Below are 16,860 nucleotides of genomic sequence, written 5' to 3'. Positions count from 1 at the left end.
GGGTCAACTTCTTCTTGTTGCTTTATCTTCCTGGGTGCTTCTTCCTCAGGCCTGATCACTGGTAGGGAAAAGGTTTGTGGCCCGGCACTGCCAACAGAACTTTCTGTGAAGATAGACATAGTTTGTGTCTGTTCTGGCCAGTATGGTAGCCAATACCTGTACTACCCGTGTGGTAATTGAATGATTGAAATACAGCTAGTGTGACTAATGACCTGAATTATCAATCTTATTTTAACTAATTTAAATCAGAATAGCCACACGTGGCTGGTGGCTACCATATTGCTTAGCTCAGGCCTGCAGTAATTCTTGAGTACGTGTGATATGCCAGACACTGTATGAAACTTTTCATAGGCTTTTCTTATTGAATCCCCAAAGTAGCCCAAGGAGGTGCACAAGTTTTACAGATGCAGAAAATGTGGTTCAGATAGCATAAGTATCTTGCCCAGCATCACAAAGATAAAACAAGGCAAAGGTGAAACCTAAACCCAAGTGTTTCTTACTGCAGAACTTATGTTATTAACTAGTAGGTATCTGCCTCATTTTCTGGTTCTGGGGAAGGTTGAGAGGGCCCCAAATGCTCAGATCAAGCAGGCACCAGGCAGGTGATGGTGGGAAGCCTAATTCAGTAGGCAGGCTGGACAGAGCTCCAGAGGGGTATAGTTACGTAGAATTCTTGGGTAACTCTTGGAAACCTCAGCAGATAAAAGAGCAGCAGACTCAGTTCCACTTTCTGGAGATAATAGGTTATAAGAGTTCCTGGAGGAGGACACTGTGGTCCTCAAAAGTGCAGGAAGCCAGGCTTTCTCTAGCCTACAAGAGCAAGTATCTTGTCCCCATCTTTCTGTGTGTCATGGCTTCTTAATATGCACACATAGATTGACCCAGCAATTCCACTTCTAAGGAATATATCCAAAGCAAATAAATCAATTGGTATGCTTGAAGATTTAACCGTAAGAATGTTCTTAATGATATTTGTTTCCTAAATATTTATTAGGCCTTTACTATATGCCAGGTATAGAAAAAAAAAAAGTGTGAATAATTAGAAACTGCTTACAAGCCCAAAGATAATGGATTGCTGAAGTGAACTGCAAGGTATTCATGTGATAGAACATTATAGGGCCACTAAAGATGACAGAGAAGACGGCTGAAGGGCATGAACAGAAGTGGAGTAACATGGTGGTTCAGAGCATGAAATTTGGAGTGAGGAGACCAAAGTTGAATGTTCCATGCCCAGCTTTGATCTTCAGCAGTTTATTTGTCCTCTCTGAGCCTCAGTTATTTTGTTAATACCATTGATAAGGGTGCTTGCCTTGCCTGATTGTAGGTGTAACGGTACAAGTGAAGCCCTTAGGACTGTTGTTGTTCTAAATGCTGATCAATGATAGACTGGATAAAGAAAATGTGGTACATATATACCATGGAATACTATGCAGCCATAAAAAAGAATGAGATTATATCTTTTTCAGAGACACGGATGGAGCTGGAAGCCATTGTCCTTAGCAAACTAACACAAGAACAGAAAACCAAACACCACATGTTCTCACTTATAAGTGGGGGCTCAATGATGAGAATACATGGACACATAGAGGGGAACAACACACACTGGGGTCTGTTGAAGTGTGAAGGAGGGAGAGGATCAGGAAAAATTACTAATGGGTACTGGCCTTAATACTTGGGTGATGAAGTAATCCATAAAACAAACTCCCATGATACAAGTTTACCTATGTAAGAAATCTGCACATGTACTCCTGAACTTAAAATACAAGTTAAAAAAAAAAAAAAAAAAGAACTGTCCTTGGTATCATAATTAGTGCTCAATAAATAATGATTAGTAGGATTATTCATTGACTACTTAATGTGAAAAGGGTCAGAAAGCCATATATATTGTGTAAGACCTGTACATATGTATGTGATATGAATTACAGAAATTTACTATAGATATTTACGTCCATATACAACAGATAACATATACATACATATACACACATATACCCATATACCTTAGACATCAATTTTATTACATATAGGTAATGAGTTCAGGTAATATTTATTTTTTGTAACATTTTCAACATATTCCAAATATTCTACAGTGAATTTTTTAGTATAAATTTATTATCTACATTTATTATTATGACTATTATTACTATCATTATTTTTAAAAACATCAAAAAGACAGGGAGTTTTACACAAGGCAACTTAGTTATCCATTCACTAGACATTAGTTAGCTTGTTAAATGCTCTCTTCAGCTTTATGAGACAGGTAACATCTTATTCCTCATTTTATGGTGGTTGAAAATGTGGTTGACAGGGGGTCAGCATTGGGCCCAAGGTCCTAAGTGGAGTGAAGGCATGGTGTTCATGTCCTGAACCTCCATGCAGTGGGGCCTTTCAGCCACAGATGAACATTTATTCTTGAGAGCAAGCTTCAGTTAGCAAACCCAGGGTACTGTATCAACAGCGTGGGGACTAGCATAGGCTTCCCAGTGCTGAAGTCCCAAAGTTCTTTCTGCTTTGGGACAAGATGCAGACAGAAGAACAAGATGAGCTGGCCAGTCCTGGAGACCAGAAGAAGTGGCCACAGATTTCAAGAGGGGAGGCATTGCGGGGACGGAAGCCAAGTGTGGCCAACTCTAGACATTAGCTAATTGAGACAGAGTTTTTGTGATAAATGAAAACCCTTTGGTACCTCTCCCAAGATTGTGATAGCTGCTAAGTCTCCAAGTAATGTACCTTGGGATAGATTTTGACTTCAGCTTTTCTTTTTTTTTCTTTTGAGGCGGAATCTTACTCTGTCACCCAGGCTGGAGTGCAGTGGCATGATCTCAGCTCACTGCAACCTCCGCCTCCCAGGTTCAAGTGATTCTCCTGCCTCAGCCTCCTGAGTAGCTGGGATTACAGGCATGCACCACTAAGCCCGGCTAATTTTTGTGTTTTTAGTGGAGACGGGGTTTCACCATGTTGGTCAGGCTGGTCTCGAACTCCTGACCTCGTGATCTGCCCGCCTTGGCCTCCCAAAGTGCAAGGATTACAGAAGAGAGCCACTGTGCCCAGCCTCAACTTCAGCTTTAAAGTCCAAATACATTCCTGTCTCCCTACTAGGTTCCATCACCTATCCATTTTTTCAAACTTTTTTTTTATCGACAAATGTGAAAATGGTTCCTTTTTAAGTTATAAAAGAAAAATATACTTTTTTGTTGTGGGGGAAGCAAGTAAAGTAGATATTTATACAGGAAAAAAACCTACTGTTTTTCAGCTCGTTCATCTTGATAAATGCTTTTTGTGCTCTTGCTCGTTGAATTCTCACAACTTCATGGTTTGGAGTTTATTTAAATGCCCCCAGTTTATGCACGAGGGAACTGAGTCTTAAAGTTATCTCATTTTTTGGTCATGCCTGATTAGTATTCTGTTCTATGTCTGTGCCTTAAAGTACACAGCCATTTCCCTGTAAATGAACAGATGTGCTATTTGTAATATTTTCACCATTATAAATTATGCTTTAAGAAACATCTTTGTATGTCTATTTTACCCATGTTTATCCCAGAGTATCTATCTTTTGAATCCATAAATTCCTTATTGTTAGATCAGAGAGAATGCATATTTTATATCCTGAATTTTTTTCCTGCTTCCAGTTTTGTAACACTCACACATACATGAGCACACACAAGCATACACACACACCACATACACACTATTTCCAATTCAGGTTTACTAGCATTTATCATGGGACAGGCATTGCTCTTAGTACCCCACATCCCTGCACCTTGGCTGTGTTTTGAAATGAGCAATCGTGTTATCATCACTGTCTTCACTTCACAGATAGGGTAACTGAGGCACTGGGGGCAGAAAATCACTTGTCCATTTGACTCCAGATTCTATGTGCACTAATCTAGTCGCATGGCCATACTTCTTCCCTTAGCCATCATGCCCTTTTCCTGCATCTAACCTATTCGGTGGCTTTTCCAAAGCTTTCGAGATGAAGTCAAAAGTTCATGTCAACGAAGAAAAAAGTGTCCAATTATCTGGCCCTTTTTGGACTGAAGACTCTTTCCTTGCAATAGGGAGCCATAGAATGTTTAGTATTCAGAAGTTACATGGTGGGATCTGGGTTTGAGAGAGATTTACTCGATTATTCACTATACTGTGTTTCTTAAGAGACATTGGGCTCTTCTGCTTCTCCTAATGTGTTAAAGACTTCCCTAGGGTGCTATAAAGGAGATGGGAAAAAATTACTAAGGGGATTTAAGGTAGCTTCTGTACAGAACCTCCTTTACACCTCTGCCCCTTCCCTAAGCTGAATTCTCAAAGCCATGTCTAACTGTCCAGCACCTGCCCAAACGTATTTAATGTTTGTTTGATACGAAGAAACCAGTATATGCTGCAGGATTCCCAGTAGCAGATTTATTTTAAGATTGCTACACGGGAGGCTGAGACAGGAGAATGGCGTGAACCCGGGGGGCGGAGTTTGCAGTGAGCTGAGATCTGGCCACTGCACTCCAGCTTGGGCGACAGAGCGAGACTCTGTCTCAAAAAAAAAAAAAAAAAAGGATTGCAAGAGCCTTGTGCTCCTCTATCTGGGGCCTAGCTGTGGGCTCCCTTACCAGGTGAACACCTCTGGGAAGTGGTGTTTTGGAAATTAAGCCAAAACAGTGCCTTGTCCTGCCCCTGGGGCAGTTGAATGAAACTGTTGGAGGGAGAAATGGGAAGCAAGCGTTCTCCCTCAGGGTCAGGTCTTAGGTCACACCCTGGAAAAGAGATTAGGATCAAAGGTCATTAGATCCAAAGACACCTGAGAGATTGTGTTCCAAGCTCCCTTAGCCTCAGACTCAACTCCCACTTATCAACCACCTGCAGGATTTTATATCCATACAATGTCTCATTTATGCTTGAAAAGAAGTTCTCATATTGATCAGAAGCACGGCCTTGAAGTCAGGACTGCCTGGGTTCAAATCCCAGATGTATCCCTAGCTTTGTGATTTTAAAATAGTTGTTTACCCTCTGTCAGCTTTAATATCCTCTTCTGTATGATAAGGAAAATAGTAATGCATACTCCAAAACTGGAGAGAAAGGAAGAGGTTTACCATGTCTAAAGCACAGTGGACCAATGGCAGCACTGAGTGGGAGATGTTACTACTCATATTTTCAGCACGCACACTACCCTGACTTGTTCCCAGGTCTGCCTGACTCCCTGGCCTGTGCTCTCTGCCTAGGGCACCATGCCTCTGTAGTCATGCAGCACTTTCTCCTGCAGCCCCTCTCCTTTCTTTTCCAGTCTTAGTCATGCAATCTGATCAACCTCAACTATCTCCTTTAGAAGACTTCCTGGTCACCTGCCTGTCCCAGCCCCCACCCATGCTGTCTTCCTCCCTTATCAGTGATCGACATCATGGACTTTAGCAGCCTTGTAACAACCTTGACTCATACATTGGACTGGTCTTGACCCCATAACTAGACTGGTACCTCTTCATGGGCAGGAACTTTTAAAGTTTCATCTTTCCATGCCCTTGGGCACAGAGCAGAAATGTCGTAGACACTCAGAAGATTTGTTTGAAGGGCAATATCACCACATCAGTTAACAGTGAAATTAATAAATGAGTAGATGAAAGAATGTGAAGGAATGAGTTGGAACCAGAGTGCATCAATGAATGAATGAATGAGTGAGTGGATAAACAAGTGAATGAATGAATGAATGAGACATATTGAGTGGGGGTTGAGGGAGGGAGAGAGTAATGGAATTGTTGACTTAGTACCCAGTGGATCTGGGGGCTGTGGGAAATAGCTCATCTTGCCTGTGTCCTTTGCCATGACCTCCGGGCTGCTCTCTTCCCAGTCTCAGCCATAGTTTTTCAGTTCCATCCACTCTTCCCTCCCTCCTGTTCCCTCTCACCTGTCTCCAGAAGTGATGACTACACTAATTTGTTCACAGGTCATTAACTCTTGAGCGCTGGAAGAGGCCAGCCCTGAGTTGGCAAGGAACGACTTGGGTGCTGGCTCTCGGGCCGCCAGGAGCCGTCATAACTCTCTCGTATGCCTGCCTGCCCTTGCAGCGTGATGCTTATCTCTCCCTCTGCCTGCTTGCAGATGACGACTGTACGGACTCCTTCACGCCCAATCAAGTCGCCAGAATGCACTGTTACCTGGACCTGGTCTACCAGAGCTGGCAGCCCTCCAGGAAACCGGCGCCTGTTGCCCTCGCCCCCCAAGTTGTGGGCCACACAACGGACTCTGTGACACTGGAGTGGTTCCCACCTATAGATGGCCATTTCTTTGAAAGGTGAGTGTGCCCTGTGTAATGTTGATCCCTTTCTCTCTCTCCTGCCAAGAAGAGGGAAACTTGGAAGGGAAGCTGACTTGGAGAGGGATTTTTACTGCATTTCTTGTTCTTGTTCAGAAGGTATCTCCACCACCTAGCATGCTGTAAATTTGGGATCAGGGAATAAATAAATGGTTGTTAATAGAAATGAATAAATAATAGTAAATATTTTTAAGTGAATGGGTACTTAGATTCACTTTGTTATTAGAAACTTGGAACCCTCTTTTGCTACAGACCTCCTCTGGGATGGAGGTACTAGTCTTGTCTCCATGAGCTCAGGAGTTGTGATTGCCTGGGCAAAAACGTTTATATTATATTATATTATATTTTAATTAGATTATATCATATATATACTTATATATGGATATATATATGTGTGTGTATCACATTTGTATATAAGTACATATTTACATAAAAGAATACATATACAAGGCCAGGCACAGCGGCTCACGCCTGTAATTCTAGCACTTTGGGAAGCCAACACAGGCAGATCACGAGGTCAGGAGTTCGAGACCAGTCTGACCAACATGGTGAAACCCCGTCTCTACTAAAACACAAAAAGTAGCCAGGCGTAGTGGCGGGCACCTGTAATCCCAGCTACTCAGGAGGCTGAGGCAGGAGAATCGCTTGAACTCGGGAGGCAGAAGTTGCAGTGAGCCAAGACGGTACCACCACACCCCAGCCTGGGTAACAGAGTGAGACTCCGTCTCAAAAAAAAAAAAAAAATAGAATACATATACATATATAATATATAAACACAATTTTTGACAGTGCCAATTTTTTTTTATTATTTTGTAGAACTAAAGGTAGCATTTTTATAAGACCAGGGAATGATAAACTGAGGCACAAGATACCTCTATTCTGCTGCCCTGACTGTTAATTAACCACATGGCCTTGAGCAAGTCACTTTCTGTCTCTAAGCCTGATTCTCCCTTCCCTGAAAACTGGGTCTAATGATATTACAGTGGCTTGAAGGTGGAGACCTGAATCAAATGGTCTCTTGTGATACTTTCCCCCATGTAGATTCCTTGAGGAGCTCAAGCTCTAAGGGGACCAGATTTAAAAGGGTCATGAAAATAGACCAAGGTATTTGTATCTATTTTGGAATTTTGCCATAATTCAGGGAAGATTAGTGTATTACCTCTACGCCCAGCCCTTCTTTGGGATGCTTCATCTACTAATGGTGATATATTAATGATGGTAAAAATAGTAACCATGCTAGCAATTAGTTACTATTACTTTATTGTAGTTGCTGGGATCTATCAAGTGCTTCCTATGTGAGGGATTCTCTACCAAATGCTTTACATACAGAATCTTATGTAATCTTTCTGGTAACCTTGTACAAAACGAATCATCTTCCTCATTTGCTAGATAAAAAGAGAACTGAAACTGAAAGAGGCTGAAAGGTGACCAGAGGGCCATAGAAAGTAGTAGGGACTGGGCTTCAGCTCCTATTTTGTATTGTGTTATCTCAGACTCCTATGTGCTTTCATTAAGTTGTTTCAAAACTAGAATTGGAGAAAAGGCATTACACTGCCCCCCGCAAGAAAAAATAAATAAAAGCCACAAAAAGAAGCAAGAAATTCTCATTTACAAGTGTATTTGTCTGCATTTGTGTGTGTGTCAAAGATATATTAGGCAAAGGACCTAAATAGACACTTCAAGACACACAAATGGCCAACAGCTATGTGGAAGAAATGCTCAACCTCACTAATCATCAGGAAAAGGCAAATTAAAACCACAAGAAGATATCACCACATCCCTGTTAGAATGGCTATTACCAAAAAGATGAAAGATAACAAGTGTTAGCCAGGGTATGGAGAAAAGGGACCACCTGAGCACTGGCAGTGGGAATGTAGGTTAATATAGCCATCACGGAGAATAGTATGGGGGTTCCTCAGAACATTCAAAATAGAACTGCCATATAATCCAGGAATCTCAATTCTGTGTATATATTTAAAGAAATTGAAATTAGTATGCCAAAGAGATTGCTACACTCCCATGTTCACTGTACATTATTCACAATAGCTAAAATACAGAGTCAACCTAGGAGTCCATCATCAGATGAACAGGTAAAGAAAATGTGGTACACAGATGGTCTCCAATTTATGATCATTTGACTTCCACTTTTTTGTCTTCACAGTTACGAAAAAGCAATATGCATTCAGCATTTCTTTGAGTATTAAGATGGTATAAACCTATTTTAAGTTGAGAATATCGTAAGTCAAAAGTGCATTTTCAACTTACCGTATTTTCAACTTAAAATAGGTTTATTGAGTGAGTCCTAACCCCATTGTAAGTCAAGGAGCATCTGTATATACACAGTGGAATACTACTATTCAGCCTTAAAAGGGGGAAAATTCTGTCATTTTCAACAAAATGAATGAACCTGGAAGACATTATGCTAAGTGAAATAAGACAGGCACAGAAAGACAAATAACTGCATGATCTCACATATATGTGGAATCTAAAAAAATTGAATTCATAGGGGTAGAAAGTAGAATGGTGACCACCAGAGGCAGGTGGGGTGAGTGGGGAAAGGGACGATGTTGATCAAAGGGCATAAAGTTTCAGGTAGATGGGAGGAATAAGCTTTAGTGATCTGTTGCACAGAATGGTGACTCTAATAAATGATAATGCATTGTATATTTCAAATTTGTGAGAATAGATTTCAAATGTTTTTGCCAAAAAAAAAAAATAAGTGTGAGAGATGATGGATTTGTTAATTTGCCCAATTTAATCACTCCACATTGTAAACTAATATCAAAACATCAAACTGTACTCCATAAATATGTACACAATCATATGTCAGTTAAAATAAAATTAGCTGGGTGTGGTGGCTCAAGCCTGTAATCCAAGCACTTTGGGAGGCCGAGACGGGCAGATCACGAGCTCAGGAGATCAAGACCATCCTGGCTAACACGGTGAAACCCCGTCTGTACTAAGAAATACAAAAAATTAGCTGGGCGTGTTGGCAGGTGCCTGTAGTCCCAGCTACTCGGGAGGCTGAGGCGGGAGAATGGCGTGAACCCAGGAGGCGGAGCTTGCAGTGAGCTGAGATCCAGCCACTGCACTCCAGCCTGGGCGACAGAGCAAGACTCCGTCTTAAAAAAAATAAAATACAATAAAATAAAACTAAATTAAAAAATTTTTGAAACATATTTGATCCCAGTACCACATAAAATGTGAGCACTGATTTTTCATCACATTACCATCAGTACCTGAGTCTAGAACCTTCTTTGGCAGCTGGCGAATGTGATCATCAGGGCAGGAAATGCACTTCCTACGCTCTCTGTAGAAACTCCCCTTCCCCTGCTCCAGCCATCCTCACTTGGAGCACAGAGCTGGGTTTGGGAAACCTCGTGTGACACTTCAGAGCTTTCCAGCAGCCATAGATTTATTTATTTTTTCTGCGATGATGAGAAGTATCAGACTTTTGGTCAAGCCTTGGCCTCCATTCCACTTAAAAATGGAAGTTTTGTAAATGAAGTTTCCTGTGTATGTATTTAATTTATATTTCATAAAGCAGTTATTGTCCATTAAATAAATACCACCTGATTGTTGGAAACCTATTGGAGGGTTAATTGTTGTGTAATGAGATATGTCTCTATTACACAGTGTCCTCAGCTTCAATCAATATGTTTTTAATAACCTATAGTCAGTTGGTTCTTGAGGCTCATATAATTGCTATTCTGTTCAGTTTAAGATTTCATAACATAGTTATCATACGTTAAATTAAAACTGACATTTCCAAAACATATCTAATTAGGGTTAGCAGCTACGTTGACCATAGTCTATGGCTAAAAGAAGTCAGTCCGCAAGTTCAATAAATTGTTGTAAAGAAATAGAACTGTCTTTAATGTATATCACTCTCCCACACAGATGGAATTTATACTCATGCGAGTTGGCTTAGTAGAAAGTGTACAAGCTTTAATGTCAGGTCATCCATTTCCCATCCTCAGCTTTATCATTCCAGTCAATGGGACCTTGAGCAAAGCCATCTCACCTCTGATCCTCTGGGTCTTCTTCCATCAAAATGTGCTAATCATGCCCACGTCACCTAGCTTTTGTGAAGAATTCAGCAAGATAACTGTGAAATGCCAAGCACACACACTCTATGTTCAAGAAATATCAGCTCCCATTTTGTGCAACATTTTCCAGAGCTGTTTAGCTACTTGAAAATTCCCTTTCTCTGCAAAGCCTCTCGTGTTTTCCACTACATCCATCAATGCCAACCTCTCGCCCCTAGCCATCCTCATGTCCTCCTGCTGTTCTCACATCTGTGGTCTAAGAGAATACAAGGGTTTCCCTTAAAAAAACATATTCAGATCCTCCCACAGCCTGTGTCCTCACACATGGGCAACTGAATAAATAATTCAAGGCCACCCCTGGTTTTCCTAACTCCTTTATTTTTATCTGTCTTGCAAACACGTGTTGACTGGGTGGTTTCAGTTATCTGACAATTGGCCATGGTATATTGGAAATAGTACTGGACTGAAAACCAAGAAACCTGGGTCTGAAGTTTTTGTGACCTCATCCATTCCCTCTGCCTTTGGCCTCAGTTTTCTGATCCGTAAGTCAAAGAAGTTCTGGCCTTTCTCAACCAAGGTTCCTCTTCTAAATTTTAAGACATGGAAAATGATTTAAGTAACTATTTCCTTGTTTCTCCCAAAGATGGTACATAATAAGTACTATTTTAGTTTCATAGGAGACAAGTTAATTCATTATATATAATGGATGCCTTGAAGAAACACTGTCAAATAAGATTTGCTGCAATCATGGAAATATTCTATATCAGCACTAAGATTACAGCCATTAGCCAACTGGGGCTTGAAATGTTACTGGTGTGACTGAAGAATCAAATGTCAAAATGTATTTATTTTTAATTAAATTAAATTTAAATAGCCACATAAGGCTAATAGCTGCCATAGTGGATAGCACATACTTAGAGCTTTAAGCTTTGATTTTCATGAAACCCAAGTAAGAAAGATGAGCTCTCCCAGCTTTGGTATCCTGCATGTCTATGATTTCATTGTACATGTTTGTGTATGTTTATGTGTAAATATAGGCACCCATGAAGACAAAATGAATGCAAAAGTTAGGAAACACATACAATTCCTAGATGTGTAGGACAGGACATCATACATATGCTTCAGCTGGATGATGATTTGTGCACTCATCAAAGTATTTATTGGGAGCCTGGGACGTATCAAGAATTCACTGAAACTCAGGTGGCTTTATGTGTATCACCCACAATAAAACATCTAAAGGATATAGAAAAGAGGAATGAATGACCATCAAGGTCAGCGTGGTTCCTGAATTCATCCCAGAACATTTGTAATCCCAGTGTCAATCTAAAGCCAGTCATGTGACTCAGAGCCACTAAGCGTGGATTGTTGTCATCCTAAGGGAACTCTGCCTTCATTAGCAGTGCTGAGGAAGTCTCTCTCTCCACTCCTACTTTTCTGCATATGAGTATATTTGTATAATTGTTATTATTGCTACTCCGAGAGTAACTCATGTATTTAAAATATTGAGAAAATTTAGAAAACCAGAAAGAGTAATAATAGGGGGTGGGATCAATCATCCTATATTTCATTTCCCAGAAATTGCTGCTGATAATATTTTGTTTCATAAGGTTATTTGAACATTGAGATACTGCTGTAGATTTAGCTTTGGATGTGACTTTTTCATTTAATATTATAGCTTACACATTTTCCATGAAGTTGCATAATCTTTATAAATATTTCTGCAATAACTGCTTGCCATTCCATTAAGCATATTAACCATGGACTATTTAATGATTATCTTATCACTGAATATTAATATTAGTGTGCTTGCAAAATTTCCACCTACATATGGGTTCACATTTACAATGATAAGGTTGAGAACGCAAAACCTACAATTTGAAGGTCTGCACTAGGTTAGCCATGAGTATTAGCACATGCCTAAGTGACTGGTATCCATCCATCCATCCATCTATCCATCCATCCATCCATGCATCCATTCAACTGCTTATACTGACCAACATTTTAAAATAAGTTGTGTGCTGTGCCGTGTGAGACAAACAGATAGTTATTAGATATTGACTTTGTCCTCAAGGACCTCACAATCTTTTGGGGGAAACTATCTTGCATGTCGAAAAAAATGTCTTCACAGAGGAAATGATGTCCAAGGTGAACTTGAAGGAGGAGAAACATTAGCCAAGTGAAAAAAGTCTGCAGAGGGGATTTGGTTAACATGACACAACATGATAGGTAGGCACAGCTTATCATGGAGAGAAACAAAGCTAGAGTGAAGTAGAGGATAGTATGAAAAAGGATTGAATACCACATCACAGAGCATTAGGGGATAAAATCACAGAAAGAAGTAATCAGGGGCATGACCTGTTCATCTTGAGGTTTGGGGATGATCTCCTGTCAGCTGTGTGGAGGAGGAACAGGGAGAAACCACACACTGTGATGCTTACAAGCACAAGGTTCCTGACTGTGTGAGCCCAGAGGCATGGTGAATGTCTCTGTAAGGGGAAAGCCATAAGGCTTCAGACCTGGCTTCTCCCTTGCATCCTTTCAGGTAGCCAAAGCTCAGAGGTTCTTCCAGGAATTATGACAGAGTTATCATCAGGACCATTGCACTTTGAGAAATAAAGGGTTGTGCTGGGACATTTCTCAACATCTTCCCGAGATTTCATTTCCAGTCCCTCTGCAGAGGTCACTCAGATTTGCTGTTTTTGGTTCACAATAAGACAGGAGAAGAGGACTCATTCCTCTCCCTTCTCCACAACTGCCTCATAAACAGATGCCAAATCTGGAAAATGAGTAGGATCCCAGAGACTGCTATGGCCAAAGCAAGATTGAATCCAGATACACAAGACACAACTTGGTAGGGGAAGCCATCGTAATATTCCACTTCTGGGACTGGTCCCATTGAGGGATTGGCTAGCCCCTTGGAAAGCTGCTAAAATGAATTAGATAGTATGGTAGAGAAACTGCTTTTGACTGTAAAATCGAGGAGTGACTCATCCATCCACAGAATGTCAACGCTGGAAGGTTCTTTAGGCATCGTTTAATCCAGCCCTCTTATTTTCAGATGAAGGAACCATGCCCTCTTTGTATTTAATGCCTAAAACACAGGATGGTGTCTGGCACATAATAGGTACCTGATAAATATTGTAAAAGGAGTAAACTTTGAGAATGAAATGGAGCAAAAGGTTTTCTCATAACTACATTGCAAATCCTCAGTGGAACTTTACATGCCTGATAAAATTAAAATTACCGCATATGGTGAGTCTTCAGCCTGTTGACTTTGTGCTGCTAAAAATCAGAGAAATGTGTACATCATCAGAACAGAGGCCACTTAGACCCAAACGAGGTTCTTGCTGGGCAATGGGGAAGCATTTCACTTATGGTTATTTCTAGAAGCCTTGGCATATGTAGGGAGGAAAGGGGAAACACAGATATGCTGTGTCCTCTGCCCCATTGACTCTGGCCTAGTCCCATCAGTTGCTCATTCAACTGTTCCTAAGTCGGTGCATTTTCCCTCTTTCCTTGGCCTCCTAGAGAATTGGGATCAGCATGTGATCTTTGCCTGGAAGGGAGAGTCCTGGTACAGTATGCTTTCAACGCCTCCTCCCCAATGCCCTGCGGTCCATCAGGACACTGGAGCCCTCGTGAAGCAGAAGGTAAGTCAGCCTTCTGGAAGCTCACTGACAGGTGGAGTGTGCAAAGAACAGCTCTTTCAATGTATATGGAGTAGTATGATTTTTATGGGTCTTTCTCATGTATCATTTCATTTGATTAACATTATCCTGCAAGGTTAGTAGTCAAGCGCTCATCCATTTGACAAATACTTTTTGAGCACCTGCACCATCCTAACATGTTCTCGTATTACAAATGAGGAAACAAAGACACTAAGATATTAAAGAGGCGCCCAAGGCCACACACCTGATACAAGCACAGTGTCTTGGGGGTATTTATATATCCTTCAGTCCCCAACTGCTTGTAGTTAGTTATAAACAAGGTCACTTTAGAGTCAATACAAATATTTTGGGGTTTCAAGGCATCAGTGGTCTTTGATTCTTCTTCTGTTATTTCTTAGACTACACAGAGCACTTTCACATGCATTGCAACTATTCCTTTTAATTTCTTCTATGTACCTTCTTTTTGAGATCTATTTACCTGTAAGACACTTAAAGGAAGTGCCTTATGATTGCCACTGTTATGGGTTCCACCCACTATCAGACTCTTCCCTGCTCAGGAGTGTCTCACCAGCTTCCCTAGGGACCAATGATCTCTGTGCTTTCTTACATCATTATTGAAATTAAGAGAAGAATACCTTTGCCAAATGCTTGTTGTCACTTGGCCTCAGAACCAGGCTGGCAGAGGCTCCATACTTTCCTCTTATTCTTTCATCTCCCCATCACTGGTCCTCAGGGATGTGCACATAGACCCTGCCCCCACCCAGTCCCTCTTGCTCCTCTGCAGGTCAGCTCATGCCAGCAGTCACTGAGTGAGGACACTATTACACCAGTGCATCAGAGGGAGCGGAATCAGTCTTCTCACTGAACACCAGTGAGAACTCCTCCGCTATCCTCTATATTTTTAGAAGGAAGGTTGAAAAGAAAAAGCCAGAGATAGAATAAAGCAAGGGGGAAGGATCAGAGAGGAAAGTGAAGTTGAAAAACGATGGCACCGCACTTTATTTTTTAAAGTAGCTTAAAATAAAAATGAGAGTCAAACTTGGGAAGTCTAAACAAATCCATCTGGAATGTAAAGCAAGAGGCATGTCTGGGAAAAGCCCTCAGTTCAGCCTCACAGAATCACAGGCTGTCAGACCTGAGAGGGACGCCTGGGGTCATCCAGCCCGGGCTCCCCCCAAGTGCAGGAATCCCCTCTATGTGCATCCTCACTGAGGTTCTCTGGCACCTGTTCAAGCTCCAGTTTTTTAGAAAGTTTTTGAATTCTGCAATTGTAATTTTTCCACCCAAACTGAATCTACTTTGGGTTGTCACAAAGAATGTGTCTCTGCCACTTGACAACATTTTGCATACTTGCATCTAGTGAACCCATCTCACTAGTGACCAACACAGGCACTGTATGCTGGGCACTGTCTTGGGCACATGGGCAAGGCAATGCTGAGTGTCTGCTAGGGAATTCAGATAAGTAAATGGCCAATTGCCATTCAATGTGAACAGGCTTATGGTAATAGAAGTACCAAGTGGTGCTGGGGGCCCTTAAGAAGAGGACTTCATTCTGAACTGGAGACTCAGTCTTCCCACGAAATATCACAACATCGTTAACAAGGTGCATCTGAGAATGTGAAAGAGTTTGGTATGTTCACAGAGTGGCTGTTTTCTAAATCTAGTTCAGAGGCTTATGGGATTCCTGGAAACTTTTATAGGGTGTCCTCAAAGTCGAAAGTATTTTCATAAAATTACGGATGACATCATTTGCTTTTTCCACTCTCATTCACTCCTGAGAGTCCAATGGAGCTATCTGAAAAACACATGACATGTGATGTCATTTGTGCTCTGATAGCTAATGGAACACACTCTTATGTATTCTTGAATTTTCAAATTTCTTGGCTTTACTTTACAATATGGAAACTACTGATAGATATAACCTGCATAAGCAAAAGTTCAGTAAGGCTGTAAGAGTTTAAGTAGGTTCGGAACATGTAAAACAAGGTGGAGGTGGCAGAGGTAAGACTCTAGGTGAGATGGATAATGGCCAGGTGAGGAAGGGTTTGGATTCACACCGAGGGCAGTGAGAAAACCACGTGCCTTAGGGAATGATATATGGTAAGACCTGGGTGTCGTGAAGATTGTTCAGGCTGCTGTGTGAAGGAGAGATCAAGAGAATTTGATTGCTGGAGGAAGAGAAACAGCAAGGTGGTTGTTGCCAAAATCCAGCTGAGGAACGATGGTGGGCTGGTGAGGTCGGTGGCTGTGAGAATGGAGAGAAGTTTATGGGGTTGAGAGGTACTTGGAAGGTAGAATTAGCAAGATTCTCCCCTGAGATGTCTCTGGCTAAAATTATCTTGCTTTGTTCTACCACTTGTTTGAATAAAATTATTTCCAGACATCTCCCCACACCTACATCCAACGCGACTATTAGTTGGTGAAGTTTGCTCCTAGTTTGTTCCTGACCTTCTTAAAGCATAATATGCAGAATGGAGTTCAACTGGAGGCACTGAGGTCTCTGCTTCCCTGAGCCAATTCGGAGCTCCAAGGAAACCCAGCAGCCCCGGGTTTTCCTCCTATGTAAATTTAGTACATGTGGGCCAGGAAAAGACACTGTTCTTTTTTTAGAGCATCCTATTACAGTTTCTGTGATCCTTTTGGCTCAGACCCTTTTAATATCCTTGAAGAAATAAACTTTTCCATGAGCCAAACTCTGCAATTTATTTCTCAACTCATTCTCATCCTATTTATCTTTGCATGTTTAAGTTTTTGGACTTCCCAAACTAACTTAAAACACCCAAATTCATGAGCAATGCCAGACATATCTGTAGGATTGGGGAAAAAACATGGGGAGTGCAGGCGAGAGAAA

The 16,860-nt window shown here is 41.2% G+C and overlaps 1 protein-coding gene across 2 annotated transcripts in view; it reads left to right on the top strand.

The window, feature by feature from the left end:
* The window catches only part of PAPPA (pappalysin 1), a 255,057-nt gene that overhangs the window by 61,655 nt on the left and 176,542 nt on the right, over nucleotides 1-16,860 (top strand). For both annotated transcript variants that reach the window (XR_004443585.1, XM_033237652.1), the window contains exons 5-6: nucleotides 6,079-6,271; nucleotides 13,870-13,991. Coding sequence is in view for 1 of the 2 variants with exons in the window: in XM_033237652.1 (XP_033093543.1) it covers nucleotides 6,079-6,271; nucleotides 13,870-13,991 (315 nt within the window). In the remaining variant the exon portion in view is untranslated. The remainder of the gene's footprint in view (nucleotides 1-6,078; nucleotides 6,272-13,869; nucleotides 13,992-16,860) is intronic.

The sequence above is a fragment of the Trachypithecus francoisi genome, unplaced genomic scaffold (assembly GCF_009764315.1).
Source record: "Trachypithecus francoisi isolate TF-2019V2 unplaced genomic scaffold, Tfra_2.0 Lachesis_group16, whole genome shotgun sequence".
In the NCBI taxonomy this organism is placed as follows: Eukaryota; Metazoa; Chordata; class Mammalia; order Primates; family Cercopithecidae; genus Trachypithecus; species Trachypithecus francoisi.
This window is presented reverse-complemented; position numbering and strand designations above follow the sequence as displayed.